The 15,499-nt window shown below is 35.6% G+C and overlaps 1 protein-coding gene across 1 annotated transcript in view; it reads right to left on the bottom strand.

Annotated features, from left to right (window-relative positions):
- The window catches only part of LOC136834623 (trichohyalin-like), a 39,397-nt gene extending 25,115 nt beyond the window's left edge, over positions 1-14,282 (bottom strand). Inside the window, exons 1-3 of the mRNA XM_067097202.1 lie at positions 14,233-14,282; positions 11,472-11,707; positions 10,147-10,234 (exon numbers count right to left, since the gene is read on the bottom strand). Coding sequence (XP_066953303.1) covers positions 10,147-10,234; positions 11,472-11,707; positions 14,233-14,282 — 374 coding nt within the window. The remainder of the gene's footprint in view (positions 1-10,146; positions 10,235-11,471; positions 11,708-14,232) is intronic.
- Between the last annotated feature and the right edge of the window lie 1,217 nt (positions 14,283-15,499).

Raw genomic sequence — 15,499 nt, 5'->3', positions numbered from 1 at the left:
ATACCCCCAAAGAATCCCCCAAAACTTATAACAAAATCCTCCCAAAGTGACCTTTAGAAAAATCCACAAACGGCCCCCCCGAAAATCCTCAAAACATTCTAAAATTCCCCGCAAAAAAAGCTGCCTTGAAAAAAGGCCATGAAATCCAGTGACTAAGCCAACCTAGAAATCCCCAAAAACATACCCACAAAGAACCCACCCAAAACACTGCTAATAAAATCCCCATAAAAGTAACATGAAAAATCCCCAAACCGACCCCCAGAAATCCTCAAATAATCCTGAAATTCCCCCTAAAAGCTGCCCCGAAAAAAAAGGCCATGAAATCCAATGACGAAGCCAAAAATATCTCCCCCCAAAACTGACACAAAAATCCCCAAAGCATAATCCCCCTAAAACTGACGTAAGAAATTCTGAACTGCCCTAAAAAAATCCTTCAGAACTGCCCCTAAAGTTTCCCCAAACCACCCCGAAAAAATTGCCATGAAATACAACGATGAAGCCAAAAAATACCCCCAAAAAACATACCCGAAAGTATCCCCAAACTCTGCTAACAAAATCCCCCCAAAACCGACCTAAAAATAATCCCCCAACCGCCCCCCAAAAATCCTCAAAACATCCTGACATTCCCCCAAAAGCTGTCCCGAAAGAAAACCCAAGAAATCCAATGACGAAACTAAAAATACCTTGAAAAATCCCCAAAACTGACAAGAAAAAAAAAAACGATACTTACCTACAAAGAATCCACAAACAATGCTAACAAAATCCTCCCCAAAACTAATCTTAAGAAAATACCCACCAAAACTTACCCTCAAATTATCCCTAAACCCCTGGTAACAAAATCCCCTCAAAAGCTGACTTTAAAAAAAATCCCCAAATGGACCCCCGAAAATTCCTCAAAACATCCTTAAATTCCACCCCAAAAAAACTGCCCCCAAAAATAGCCATGAAATCCAGCGAGAAAGCCGAAAATACCCCTAAAAATTCCCCAAAAGCTGACTCAAAAATCCCCTAACCGTGCAAACAAAATCCCCCCAAAACGGCCCTTAAAAATCCCCAAACTGTCCCTAAAAAAATCCTCAAAACATTCTAAAATCCCCCCCTCCAAAAAAAAAAAAAGAAAAAGCTACCCCTAAAAGAGAAGGCCATGAAATCCAATGACGAGGTCACTTCCCGTTGACTTTAGTCCAACAGTCCGGTTGTAACTTTTGGACATCATCGAGGACATCGTTTGATGTCCCTTTCACTTTCAGATCCTTTTCCTCGTTCGCCCAACTTAATTCCCTAAAATGGTCTGATGAAAATGGGGGCTTAATTAAATTAAGAGAGGTTGGCCGGCGAGAGAGAGAGAGAGAGAGAGAGAGAGAGAGAGAGAGAGAGAGAGAGAGAGAGAGAGAGAGGTTGGTGGGGGGAGGTAGGAACTGACCAATTGGATAAGAGAGAGAGAGAGAGAGAGAGAGAGAGAGAGAGAACAAAGGTTGGATTGGGTGAGGTAGGGAAGTGGGGTGTGGTAAGAGAAGAGAGAGAGAGAGAGAGAGAGAGAGAGAGAGAGAGAGAGAGAGAGAGAGGGAGAATAAAAAGGAAAAGGAACGCAAGAGTCAGGCAGGGAGACAGACAAAAAAATTGAGCCTCAGTTAACCAGGTCACTAGACAAAAAATGTTCCTCTTTCTCTCTATATTTATTCTCCCACGTTAATTCTCGTCTTTTCCGTTTGTTCCCTTTCTTATGTTAGGTTTCTGATAGATTTTATTTAGTTTTAAGTTCCCATTACTTTTCCTTCTTTTTTTTTCTGTCTGTGTTATTTTGGTAAGGCTCTCTCTCTCTCTCTCTCTCTCTCTCTCTCTCTCTTTTTTTCTCTCTCTCTCTCTCTCTCTCTCTCTCTTCCTTCTTTTTCCTCTGTTTTTAGTAATTCTCTCTCTCTCTCTCTCTCTCTCTCTCTCTCTCTCTCTCTCTCTCTCTCTCTCTCTTCCTTCTTTTTCCTCTGTTTTTAGTAATTCTCTCTCTCTCTCTCTCTCTCTCTCTCTCTCTCTCTCTCTCTCTCTCTCTCTCTTCTCTCTCTTCCTTCTTTTTCCTCTGTTTTTAGTAATTCCTCTCTCTCTCTCTCTCTCTCTCTCTCTCTTTCTCTCTGTTTCTCTCTCTTCTCTCTCTTTTTCTCTCTTTTTAGTCTCTCTCTCTCTCTCTCTCTCTCTCTCTCTCTCATCACCTTTGTGATATCACCGAAAAGTGCAGCTTCCCGCTGTACAAAAGTTTAACATCTTAATCCATCACCTTATAATGTTCAAAGGATCTCATTATGAATTTAGAAAAAAAAATATGTAAGACTACAGTAGAACATTAGATCCAGTGTCACTCAAGCATAAAGGCTTGATTAAAAAGCTTCCCTTCATATTGTAAAGAGTCGATTATTATTATTATTAGATAGATGTAAGCGGTGCTTCTCTCATTAAATTAATGTGTGCCATAGTTTTTTTAAGTGAATAAATTACGAGCAGAATGAATCGATTTAACTTTTTTTTTATTAAAAAAAAAGATTCGGGAGTTATTAGAAGTAACCTTGGCTTCGTTTCATTAAATTAATGTGCCTTAGTTTTTTTTTTTAGGGGGGGTGAATAAATTATGAGCAGAATGAATCGATTTGATTAATAAAAAAATGTATTAGAAGAACAAAATATTCAGTGATGTACAGTGCTCTTAGAAGATTAGATGAATAGGGAATTTTAAAAGGTTATTTGCCCATTAAGTATTTCAGATAAAATTTAGCCTAAATTAATGGATTTTCCTCTGAGAATATAACATTGTTTTAAATTTACAAAAATATGAGGTCTTTGATTTTTTAAATTTTTGTTATATATATATATATATATATTATATATAATTAATATATAGCTGAAAAACTAAAGACAAAACCTACGGTGATTATATATATACTTTACTGAATGTTTTATTGATAATAAAAAGAGGACTCAGAGCAATCCAAACAACTTTACAAAAATAAGAGATAGATATATACGTATATATATATATACGTATATATATCACACAAGATGTATTTGCAGCTCAGGGAAACACTAGCTATGTTCGTAACTATCCTTTTCTTCAATTTTTGAAATCATCTTGAAGACTCTCTCTGTGATTCACACCTGAAATCATCTTGAGAGAGAGAGCCAAAGACAAAAGAGAGATTCAGAGAGAGAGAGAGAGAGAGAGAGAGAGCAAGACGATGATAAGATGGCGAAAAGCGTGATTTGCTGGGGGTTAAATTCCTTCTCTCTCTCTCTGTCTCAGCAAGGCGATGATAAGACGATCCAAATCCAATGTCCCCATCCGCCGAACCCAGAATCTCTGGGAAAGTTAAAATGACGTCATTTGTTTCGTCCCCCGGGTTTCGTGGGTCCTGCTTGAGAGGACGCATCCGGGAGAGACATATTGAGGGAATGGTTTTACTCTTGTTTTTCTCTTGTACATTTACGTAATTTCTTCTCTCGTGCTTTTACGTTATAAAGAGCTGTTTTACACGAGATCTGATTCAGGTTTTAGTTTTTTGTAAAAACTACGGAGGCTAGAGGGCTGCAAATTGGTATGTTGATCATCCACCCAACAATTATAAAACATACCAAATTACAGGCCTCTAGCCTCAGTAGTTTCTATTCTATTTAAGGTTAAAGTTAGCTATAACCGTGCGTCTGGCAACGATATGGCCAGGCCACCACCGGGCCGTGGTTAAAGTTTCATGGGACGCGGCTCATCCAGCATTATGCCAAGACCACCGACAGATAGACCTATTTTCGGTGGCTTTGATTATACGATATACAGAAAACTCGATTGCTCCGCAGAAACTTCGACGTATTTTTTACTTGTTTCAAATTGTATGTACTTTTCAACAATTATTTATTTTGTGGATATTATAAAAAACTTTAGGGGAAAATATATACATAAATGAATAGTTTAATGACAGTTGATTTTGTAGAGATAGCAAGCAAGCGTATCTTCAGTTTCTAAAAGCAATTCATAGAAAAGTTACCATGTAATTTTTTTTATTAATATTTCCACCTATTGGTTAGTCTATTAAGATCTCCTTGAGGTAAATATTTGTTTATTTTTATTTATTTATTCATTTATTTATTTATTTAATTTATTTCCGTATTTATTTACTTATTTATTAACTCATTTTTACCCTATCATCAATAACTCGACAGTTAAATCACAGAAACCTCATTTTCATCTAAGCGAGACACATTTAGGTCATAAATTCTCTCTCTCTCTCTCTCTCTCTCTCTCTCTCTCTCTCTCTCTCTCTCTCTCTGTGTGTGTGTGTGTGTGTGTGTGTATGTGGTTATAGTTTTTTACTTCCTTCTTTTACAACTACGCTGAGTTTAAAATGAAAAACCAAAATGGAAAAATGATAGTTCATACAAAAGTGTCCAGGTTTTTTGAAGAAAGTGAAAAATTTAACTTATCTTTTGTAAATTGTCATCAGGAATAGAATAAAATATATTTATATATATATATATATATATAATATATTATTTATATTTATATATATTTATATTTATATTTATACACACACACACATATATATATATATATATATATATATATATATAATATATTATTTATATATATATATATATATATATATATATATGTATATATATATATATATATATATATATATATAGTCATTGCACCACCACAAATATCCCCTGGTAATGAAAATAATCCTAATTCTAATTCTAATTCTAAATAGCACAATGTAATTACTTTATATTTTACTGTCGGGTAATGATTTAACTATTTACTGTTATATCTCTGTTTTCAATAACCTGACGCAATAACGGGGTAATGCAGAGTTGATTGAAAAATGACACCTCGGATTTCCATGTCATTAAATTGATGTGGTTATAATTACGTGCATTAAAAAGTACTGAATTGTTATTAAAATAGTTTTGTTTTTTCGGGTGTAAGTAATTCAATGCTGTTATTGTATGGGAATGTTATTGATAAATGAACGAATTGTTATTGATATCTGATGTCAAGATAATGATCGTTAAATGCTGACACTTCTAAATGCTGACGCTTATGTACACTTCATTATGCTGACACTTACGAACGCTGACATTTCAGAAAGCTGATACTTCAAAATGCTGACACTTCTAAATGTTGATGTTTATAAACACTGACATTTCTATATACTGATCTTTTTAATTGCTAATACTTCCAAATATTGGCACTTTCAAATGCTGCGCTATATTATGCTGACATTTCATAATGATGACACTTCTAAATGCTGACACTTATAAATGCTAAATCTTCGAATTAGTGACACTTATAAATGCTGACACTTCTAAATGCTGACACTTCTAAATGCTGACCTTTTAAATACTGACATTTTATATACTGACATTTCTAAATACTGACGCTGAAAAATCTGACATTTCATCATGCGGATACCTCTAAATGCTGGCATTTCGTAATGCAGACACTTAAAATTCTGACACTTATAAGTTCTGACATATATAAATGCTGACACTCTTCATTGCTGACACATAAATGATGACACTTATAAATGGAAAAACAGTACGGAATGTAAGATACAAAAACAATGAAAGACAATGAAGATATTGGAGAATTTTCAGCGTGAAAAAGATCTCTCTCTCTCTCTCTCTCTCTCTCTCTCTCTCTCTCTCTCTCTCAGCGATTGACGGAAGCAATTTTCCATCACAATGGCTGGTAATAGATCTAAGTCACACCTTGACTCAATAAAAAAGGTGTCAGTCAGGCACAACGAGCTGTAGAGGCTGTATGGAAAGTAATTCTGTAATATACGTGTAGCGTTTCTGTGTAATCGGGTCTTACGTATGTAGACACATGCGCGAGTGGACACAGTTATGCACACAGAGTGGAACACAGTTATGCACACACACATATGTATGTGTATATATACATATACATATACACATATATGTATATATAAATATATATATATATATATATATATATATATATATATATATATATATATATATATATATATATATATATATATATATATATATATATATATATATATTCAGTATGTGTGTGTGTGCATGCACCCCCAATCATCAAACATACCAAATTGCAGCCCTCTAGCCTCAGTGGTTTTTATTCTATTTAAGGTTAAAGTTAGCCATGATCGTGCTTCTGGCAATGCAACGACACAGGCCGCCACGGCCGGCTGAGAGTTTCATGGACCGCGTCTTATGCAGCATTATAACGAGACGACCGAAAGATAGATTTATTTTCGGTGGCCTTGATTATACGCTGTAGCGGCTGTACAGAAAACTCGATTGCGCCGAGGAACCTTCGGCGCATTTTTTATACTTGTTTAAACTAGGAATGAATCTGGTTAGTCAAAAATGCTTAGCATTTAAAAAAACAGCTGCGGAATTCGTTCAAATTCTCGGAGATATTACTTCAATACCAGTCACTCTATGCTATGTTCCCAGCGAAAAGTCCATAAAAAAAAATGACTAACGTGACTCGTTTTTTCCAACACGCTCCCCACGTAACTGATGACGGAACTTGGGGCAAAGTATGAGCGAAAACCACTTAGCGAAGCTTTGGGGAAAGTTTGGCCCTCGAAGAATGAGAAGGTGACTTGGGGCAGCGTTTCCCTTATGTTGTGGAAATTTGGTGGCCTGAGAATGTCAGTCGCTTGGGAGAGAGAGTGTGTGTGTGTGTGTGATGGGAGTCGAGTGGTGGTATACAAAAGGCAGGTATAAACAAAAGTCATTTGAAGGTTAATGTGAGAGAACTAACAAGTGATGAGATCTTGTGTTTGTAATTATAATTATTATACTTAAACTTTCAGTTATGTATATATATTTATGTATATATGTATGTATATATATAATATATATATGTATATATATATAAATATACATATACTGTATATATATTACATATATCTATATATAATATATATATATATATATATATATATATATATATATATGTATGTATATACATATACAATATATATATATATATATACAATATATATATATATATATATATATATATATATATATATATATATATATACAGTATAATCAATTACGAGCCTTAAAATACATTTCCGTTCTACAATGTAAGAAAAAAAATAACCCCCTCAAAAAAAAATCCACTCAAACAAGTAACGTCAAAAAAACACATTCCAGGAGCTAAATGTAGGACGTGACAGGTTTCCTCATAATAAAAAAAAAAACTACCCAAAGCCTTTTGAACTCTAATTGGAAAAAAGGTATATTCAAAATAGCTTTCGGAACAAGGTCGCCAAAAAAAAAACTCTTAACACAATTCCCGTTGACGAGTTCGCACAGGAAAAACCCATTTTGCAATTCCGGGAGTTTTTTTTTTTTATTTCAGTCCGTCATATTCATCAGGTTAAGTATGATGGAGAGTTAGATAGGTACATAATGTTTTTTTTTATGAGGACTGGAGTGAAATAGCACAGCATTATGGGATTATGGGGAAATTGAAGTTTTTTATTTTTACGATTATCATTCGGGTGTTTTTTTTCGTAGAAATGGTATATGAATGTAGATCGGGTTAAGAGGCGTATGTGCAATTTTTATATTATATACATATATATATATATATATATATATATATATATATATATATATATATATATATATATATATATATATTATATATATGTATATATATATTATATATATATATATTTATATTATTTTATATATGTATATATATATATATTATATAAATATATATTTATATATAATATATATATATATATATATATATATATATATATATATATATATATATATAGAGAGAGAGAGAGAGAGAGAGAGAGAGAGAGAGAGAGAGAGAGAGAGAGAGAGAGAGAAATGGTCTAAGTTAATGATCGAAAGTGATTTCAAACAATCCATTTTTTTTATAAATGAATGCTAACATCTTCAGAAGTGACTGAATAATTTTTTTATTTCTTTATAAAAAAAATCATATCCAAAGTTCTCAAATCCTTGTCAGGGCTATTAACTGCGAAAATATATTAATAATCATAATTTTTACAATATTTTGATGAGATATATACCATCCTAAGTAATTAGAGATCATCTTATCACAGATTATCTCCAAAATTTTTAGATTACTTAGGTCATTCAGGTCAGCTTTGATGAAGGGTACTATAATATCACTCCTTTTAAATTTCAAAAAAACTCATAAATGTCTATCTTTATATTTACAATTTAAAATGTATATTTACACTTTACGGACCTAAACATGAATTAGAAGTAACATTAACTAATAGGATTCTTCGTGTAAAGTTGATTGGAAGCAATTCCTCTGTATTATTTTCTAAATAAAATCATAAATATCTATCCTTGTATTTACAATTCAAAGTAACCGGTATACTCGAGGGTATAAATGGGAAATTAGACCTAACGTAAACTGATAAGACTTTTCATTGTAACTCTTACCAAGGAAATGCGGGAACGTAACAACACATCGTAAAAACCCAGATTGCAAATCTACAATCCCTCGTAAAAAAAGAAAAAAAAAATATTACGATGCGCGAATCCCAGACAGCAAAAATGATCCCCTGAAAAGCTTGGGAGTATACGAGGTCTTCTGAACCTTTCTTGTTCCGCAAGCAATCATTTCTTTCATAGTTTACGTTGTTTTGCTTCAGAAAACTCCGCTGGGTGTTTGTTAAAGCACTCTTGAAATGGCGGGAGATAGGCGAAGGTTTGAGCCAAAACGCTCAGGAAGTTTTCGTATCTGTAGAGATAAAACACGCGAGATAGGAAAGTAAAACTTAGAGAGTTTAAGAACGCCATGGTTTCCAGTACCGCCATCTATTGGTGCTCTGGGGATTTAGTATGAGAAGAGAAGCCCGGATGGGTCTAGAGTCGAATATTTTCGAATGTTTGCCAAACACTTCAGCTGAAACAAGCCTTGCTTTATTTTCTAATATCCGGGCAATCTTGTCTCATGATTACTGCAGGTTAACAGCAAATAACTGTCATGATAGAAAACGCGAATCTAGAAAAAGAATCCAGATAATAATTATGTGGTTGAAGCGGTTTCCTTCATCATGAAATTTGCCTAATCACGCCCCTATGTCTGTGAGTGCTTATAGGCCTAGAAAATGGATCGTAAATACGGGAACTTATTGTTATTACCCACACAAAGCAAGAGGAGAGAGAGAGAGAGAGAGAGAGAGAGAGAGAGAGAGAGAGAGAGAATACCACCGAATGATAACCGATCCCCAAACATTTAAGCGGACAGAGGCGCAATTTGTCTGAGGATACCTGTCCACATCGACTATTGATTGCCCGCAATGGATCAAGGATCCTCTAACTTGCGAAGCGGAAGGAGAAGAAGTTACTAAACCAATAGGACCTGGCAGAGAGAGAGAGAGAGAGAGAGAGAGAGAGAGAGAGAGAGAGAGAGAGAGAGAGAGAGAGAGAGAGAGAGAGAGAGAGAGGATACTAGACCGATAAGGTCCAGTAATGAGATACAGAGAGAGCCGTGGAGAGATACAGAGAGAAAGGGAGAGATAGAGAAAGAAAGGAGAGACAGAGCGAGTTGAGATTGGGAGAATAGGAGAGAGAGATAGAGAGAGAGAATAGGAGAGAGAGAGAAAGAAAGAATGCCGTGGAGTGATGCAGAGAGGGAGAGACAGAGTGAAGTAACTAGACCTATAGGGTCCAATTGAGAGATACTGAAAGAAAGTGAGAGACAGAGAGAAGTAACTAGACCTATAGGGTCCAAATGAGAGATACTGAGAGAAAGGATGAAACAGAGAGCGTAGAGAGATACGGAGAGAATAGGAGAGAGAGAGAATGCCGTAGAGAGATACAGAGAGGAAGGGAGAGACAGGGAAATCATTAGACCAATAGGCCCAAGTAGAGATACAGAGAGAAAGAGAAAGAGATAGAGACGCACACAGAGAGAGAGAGAGAGAGAGAGAGAGAAAGAGAGAGAGACGCACAGAGAGAGAGAGAGAGAGAGAGAGAGAGAGAGAGAGAGAGAGAGAGAGAGAAATGAGAAACGATCTGCCCACTTCCCGCGAGCGTCAGATATTCCGACGGACAGATTTAAACTTTGTCGGAAGTTGGGTTAGTATTGTGTACCTCCCGAGTGTTGCCTCGTCCGGATAAGTTGAGGCGAGCCCTGGAATACATTCCCGGTCGTCTGGTGGTGGGGATTCCAAGTTCCAGGCTGCAAATGGAAGTTAATAAGAGGGTGGCGGATGGTAAACTGCGTCAGCAGAAGCATTCGGGTTTATTTACGTATTTCCAGAGACGCGAGGATTAGAAATGGCTGGATAGCTTACGATCGTTATCTTAGCTGGTTTTAGGAATCTTCTACGTTTCATTATATTGATTCTACAGTTACAGAGCTGTTGTTTATTTTAAACTTTTTCTGTAAGTGAACAGAATAAAAGATTATAAATAGCTGGATATGCGTTTTATTATTATAGATTCTGGTTACAGAATCACTGGTGTTTCATTAGTTTGATTACTGTAACAGAATAAAAGAGGTCCTAAAGTTGCAGTTTATACAAATTTGTTTCTGTTTACATCAAGAAAGAATATAATATAAAATTATAAATAAATTATATACTGTAATGCGTTTTATTATATATATTCTATAGTATACAGATCATATATATATATTATATATATAGTATTGTTACTATAATAGAATATAAATATGTGCCCTAGAGTTATATAGATTACTATACAAATTTGTGTTATGTTTACATCATAAATATATATATATATAAAATATATATATATAAATTATATATTTATATATATATATATATATATATATATATATATATATATATTATATGTTATATACTGTATATATACAGGCATATATATATATGTCACCACAAAACAAAAATGAGATAATTCTCACCCTTAATCCACTGACACCTTAAATGCACACACTAACTCATGGCTACATCGATATCTGATAACGGCGCAATGACAAAATTCTTTCATTCCATGGCTAAAATTCCTCGAATCATTCCATCGGTTTTATTTTCATTCCTGGCCATAGGAAATGAAAGGCTGGCCCATGATAAATCCCAATAACAGCCCGGCTGGAATCTAATAACAGCCGTCATACGCTGGAATTGTATGGGGAGGGGGCGAGTGAGTGACTGGTTTGGTGTCATAATGGGGTGATAGAAAAGGCTGTTTAATGCTTTTATAGGTGGGTGGATGGATGAGAGAAGTCAGATAAAGGGGAGAGGATGTTGATGCCAGGATGTGGAAGAATAGGTTAAAGGTTAAAGACCTCCCGGGCTTCGCAAAACTCATAGGCACTGAACTCCGGTTTCTTAGGCCGATAGCCAGTGGGGGAGAAGTCCCGTTGCCTAAGACACGTGACCAGTGTGTCGCTAGGCCTACTGTTTAACCCCCCCAAGCCCGAGGGCTGGTACCTGTTTTCATACTAACCTCTCGAGTTTTTAAACCGCTAGGTTGGCGGGCCACCAGGTTTATGCAATGGCACCATCCCCAAGCAGCGGGATTTGAACCCCAGTCCTCTCGACTGGTAAGTAAGAATCTTATCACTGCGCCACCACGGCAAGAATAGAGTGAGGAAAATCTGATGTTTCCTGATGAAATACTACTGATTGGGGATTGTGAAGAGAAACGGCAGAGATTGGTGAAAAAGCTGAAAAGGGTATAAAAGAGTCATAAATCAAACACTAAAACGTTAGCAAGAGTAAATGAGTTTAACATTAGAACCAGGAAGAGGAGCAGTGAAATTTAAAATGAATGGTGAGGTGATGGAGAAATCTGTAGTTTGTGGAAGCCAAGGTTGGAACAAATGAAAGGACCGTTTAACCAATTCTCCTCTACAGAAGTGAAGTGAGGATGTTCAAATCTGTAGTCTTGAAAGAAGATGGAAGTTGTGGTGATAAATTGTTTACAAAATTTTTGTGGTATAAGAACTAAAAGGGTAAGAAATATGGAGACAAATGGCAATGAAAGGGTTAGTTTTGGTGAAAGGATGGATATGAAAGTGCTTTGATATGGTTTGGTCGTGTGGGAAGAATGGAGGATAAGAGTCTGACAAGCAAAATAAAAGACAAAATCAGAGATATAAGGAAGAACGAGGAGAAGAGAACCTAGAAAAGATGGATACATGGAATAACATAAATGCTGAAAGCGAGAAAGTACTTGCAAGATCTCTCTCTCTCTCTCTCTCTCTCTCTCTCTCTTTCTCTCTTCTCTAGCCATGTGTGCAGAGCCTTCTTGAGAATGCAAATGGCTTACGAACTGCTGTTAAGAGAGCTATCCAACATGTTTGTCTCGGCTAATGCTGCTGAATATGCATTTATGATAAAGCGGAATTACCTTGACAATGTTAAGACTTTGCCTCCGAAGCGTCATGTCTTCCCAGTAAGACAGTCTTTGTGCCATTTGCATAGCCATTTAGTGTGGTGGGGGGAAAGACTCTGTTCCTAATCTTCTTCCTCTTCTTCTCTCTCTCTCTCTCTCTTCTCTCTCTCTCTCTCTCTCTCTCTAATTTCGTGTTTCTATGATGGATTTGTTATCTGGCTTACTATAATGTTCTTTTCGAAATGTATACTTTATTCTGTCCGCACTTTTCTCCGTATGTATATATACAATATATTTATACATACATAAACATATACATATATACATACACATATATACATACATACATACATACATATAATCTACGCTTGTCACTACAAGCTATAGACCCAAATGCAAGAATATGAAGTAATTCTGAGTTCAGGTAGCAGGATCGAACCCGCATCCAGAGTACCAGAATACTCACAACATATACGTATGTACGTCTGTATGTATACTCATATATACCCTGGGTATCTGAGGTCACATGTATATCCATAAACTTCTCGTCAATACCTTCTATCGATTTCTGCATTTCAAAAGATACGCAGAATCACTCACACCCAGAAACTTACTTTGGTGGGTAGTTAGATAATACATTTCCATCTGCTATTCATCCCAGACTTTATTCTTTAACCCGATAATGTAGATAAAAAAATCCTCCGGAGGGAGACCCATTCGGAATAATCTAATTCCTCTGACTTGTCTACCAAGCTAACGTAGTTTTGCTCCCGTTACGTGTGGGAGGAAAAGTACTAAACTTGTCGGGAACTTGTTAAAGACACGAATAACTTTCCGGGGAAATGAGAAGATTAGATTTGTGCGAAGTCGTTTTTTAGATGTTTTTTGCTTTTTTAGTTTTCTGTAAAAGAAAACTATTGTGTCGGCTTTGTCTGTCCGTCGGCGCTTTTTTCTGTCCTCCCTCTGATCTTAAACACTACTGAGGCTCGAGGGCTGCAAATTGGTATGTTGATCATCCACCCTCCAATCATCAAACATACCAAATTGCAGCCCTTTAGCCTCAGTAGTTTTTATTTTATTTAAGGTTAAAGTTAGCCATAATTGTACTTCTGGCAACGATATGTTAGGCCACCACCGTGCCGTGGTCAAAGTTTCATGGGCCGCGGTTCATACAGCTTTACACCGAGACCACCGAAAGATAGATCTGTTTTGGGTGGCCTTGATTATATTATACGCTGTAGCGGCTGTAAAGAAAACTCGATTGCGCCGAAGAAACTTCGGTACATTTTTACTTGTTTTTTTCAGAAGAAATAGATTTTCCTTCTTACATGATACGTAATACTGTTTGATAATTCTAACTGAGAAGCATTTTCACAGTTTTTGTCGTTAATTGCTCTTAATACTCTTCTATAACTTTGATTCACCTTTTCCAATCGAAAGTTTGAGACAGTTATGAATCATTCTTTGGAAATCGCTTCCACTAAAGCTAAGTATATAATTTTTGATGTAGCCATATGTCACTAAATTCAAGGAAAATCATAAGGGTTACGTTTCTTGCCAAAATCTTGAACCATTTACTGCTCTTTTTCAAATTGCAAAGTTATCAGCTATTTGCTATTCCTTTTTTGAGTAGTTTCTTCTATATTCTTCGCAGTTACAGTATTTTTGGGGTTGATTTAAATCCTAATATACTTACTTTTTGATACCTCTGATTTTGTTAAACATCAGACATTTCCTGTTTTGTTTCAAATTGCAGACTTATTTGCTATTTGCTATTCATTTTTTGTGTGGTTTCGTCTATGTTTTTCGCAATTACAATATTTTTGGGGTTGATTTAAATCCTAATATACTTACTTTTTGATACCTCTGATTATGGTAAACATCTGAAAAGAAAGAGTCCCCATTTTGCTAATTGAATCTGCGTATATTTTCTAGTCAATTTTAGTGTGGTTTCTTCTATATTTTTGGCAATTACAGTATTTTTGGGGGTGATTTAAATCCTAAAATACTTCCTTTTTAATAACTCTCCTTTTGGTAAACATCTGAAAAAAAAGTCCCCATTTCACTAAAGAAATCTGGGTATATTTTCTAATCAATTTTAGTGTGGTTTCTTTTATATTTTTCGCAATTACAGTATTTTTGGGGTTGATTTAAATCCTAAAATACTTCCTTTTTAATAACTCTCCTTTTAGTAAACATCTGAAAAAAAAAGTCCCCATTTCACTAAATAAATCTGCGTATATTTTCTAGTCAATTTTAGTGTGGTTTCTTCTATATTTTTTGCAATTACAATATTTTTGGGGTTGATTTAAATCCTAATATACTTCCTTTTCAATAACTCTCCGTTTGGTAAACATCAGAAAAGAAAGAGTCCCCATTCCACTAAATAAATCTGCGTATCTTCAAATCACTTTTCACCCTTCCGGAATGACATGTCTCATCACTCTCCTATTTAAATGGACCGTAATTAAATACAGAACGCTTCCAGATACTAAAATAAACCTCTATAAAGAACCTGCCTCCTTCTGTTCAAGCTTTTTGTTTGCTTAGTATACCCTTGAGAGCGTCGCCGAATCAGAAGTAAGCAACAACTCACTTAGGGTGGAGTTTACAACAATCCGTTCGGGAGAAATTTAATTTCTCCGACTACGCCTTTCAGCCCTCGGTGATACGTTCTTCTTCTTCTTCTTCTTCTTCTTCTTCTTCTTCTTCTTCTTCTTCTTCTTCTTCTTCTTCTTCTCTTCCGTCCACTTCTTCTTCTTCTGCTTCTGCTTCTTTCGTTGTCGTTTTCTTCTTCTCTTCTTCTTCTTCTTCTTCTTCTTCTTCTTCTTCTTCTTCTTCTTCTTCTTCTTCTTCTTCTTCTCCTCCATCTTCTTCTTCTCTTTCGTCTTCTTCTTCTTCTTCTTCTTCTTCTTCTTCTTCTTCTTCTTCTTCTTCTTCTTCTTCTTCTCCTCCTCCTCCATCTTCTTCTTCTTCTTCTTCTTCTTCTTCTTCTTCTTCTTCTTCTTCTTCTTCTTCTTCTTCTTCTCCTCTTTCGTTCATCTTTCTTCTTCTTCTTCTTTCTTATTATTTTCCTCCATCATCTTCTTCTCCCCCCCTCCTCCTCCTCCTCCTCCTCCTC

The sequence above is a fragment of the Macrobrachium rosenbergii genome, chromosome 54 (assembly GCF_040412425.1).
Source record: "Macrobrachium rosenbergii isolate ZJJX-2024 chromosome 54, ASM4041242v1, whole genome shotgun sequence".
Taxonomy (NCBI): Eukaryota; Metazoa; Arthropoda; class Malacostraca; order Decapoda; family Palaemonidae; genus Macrobrachium; species Macrobrachium rosenbergii.
This window is presented reverse-complemented; position numbering and strand designations above follow the sequence as displayed.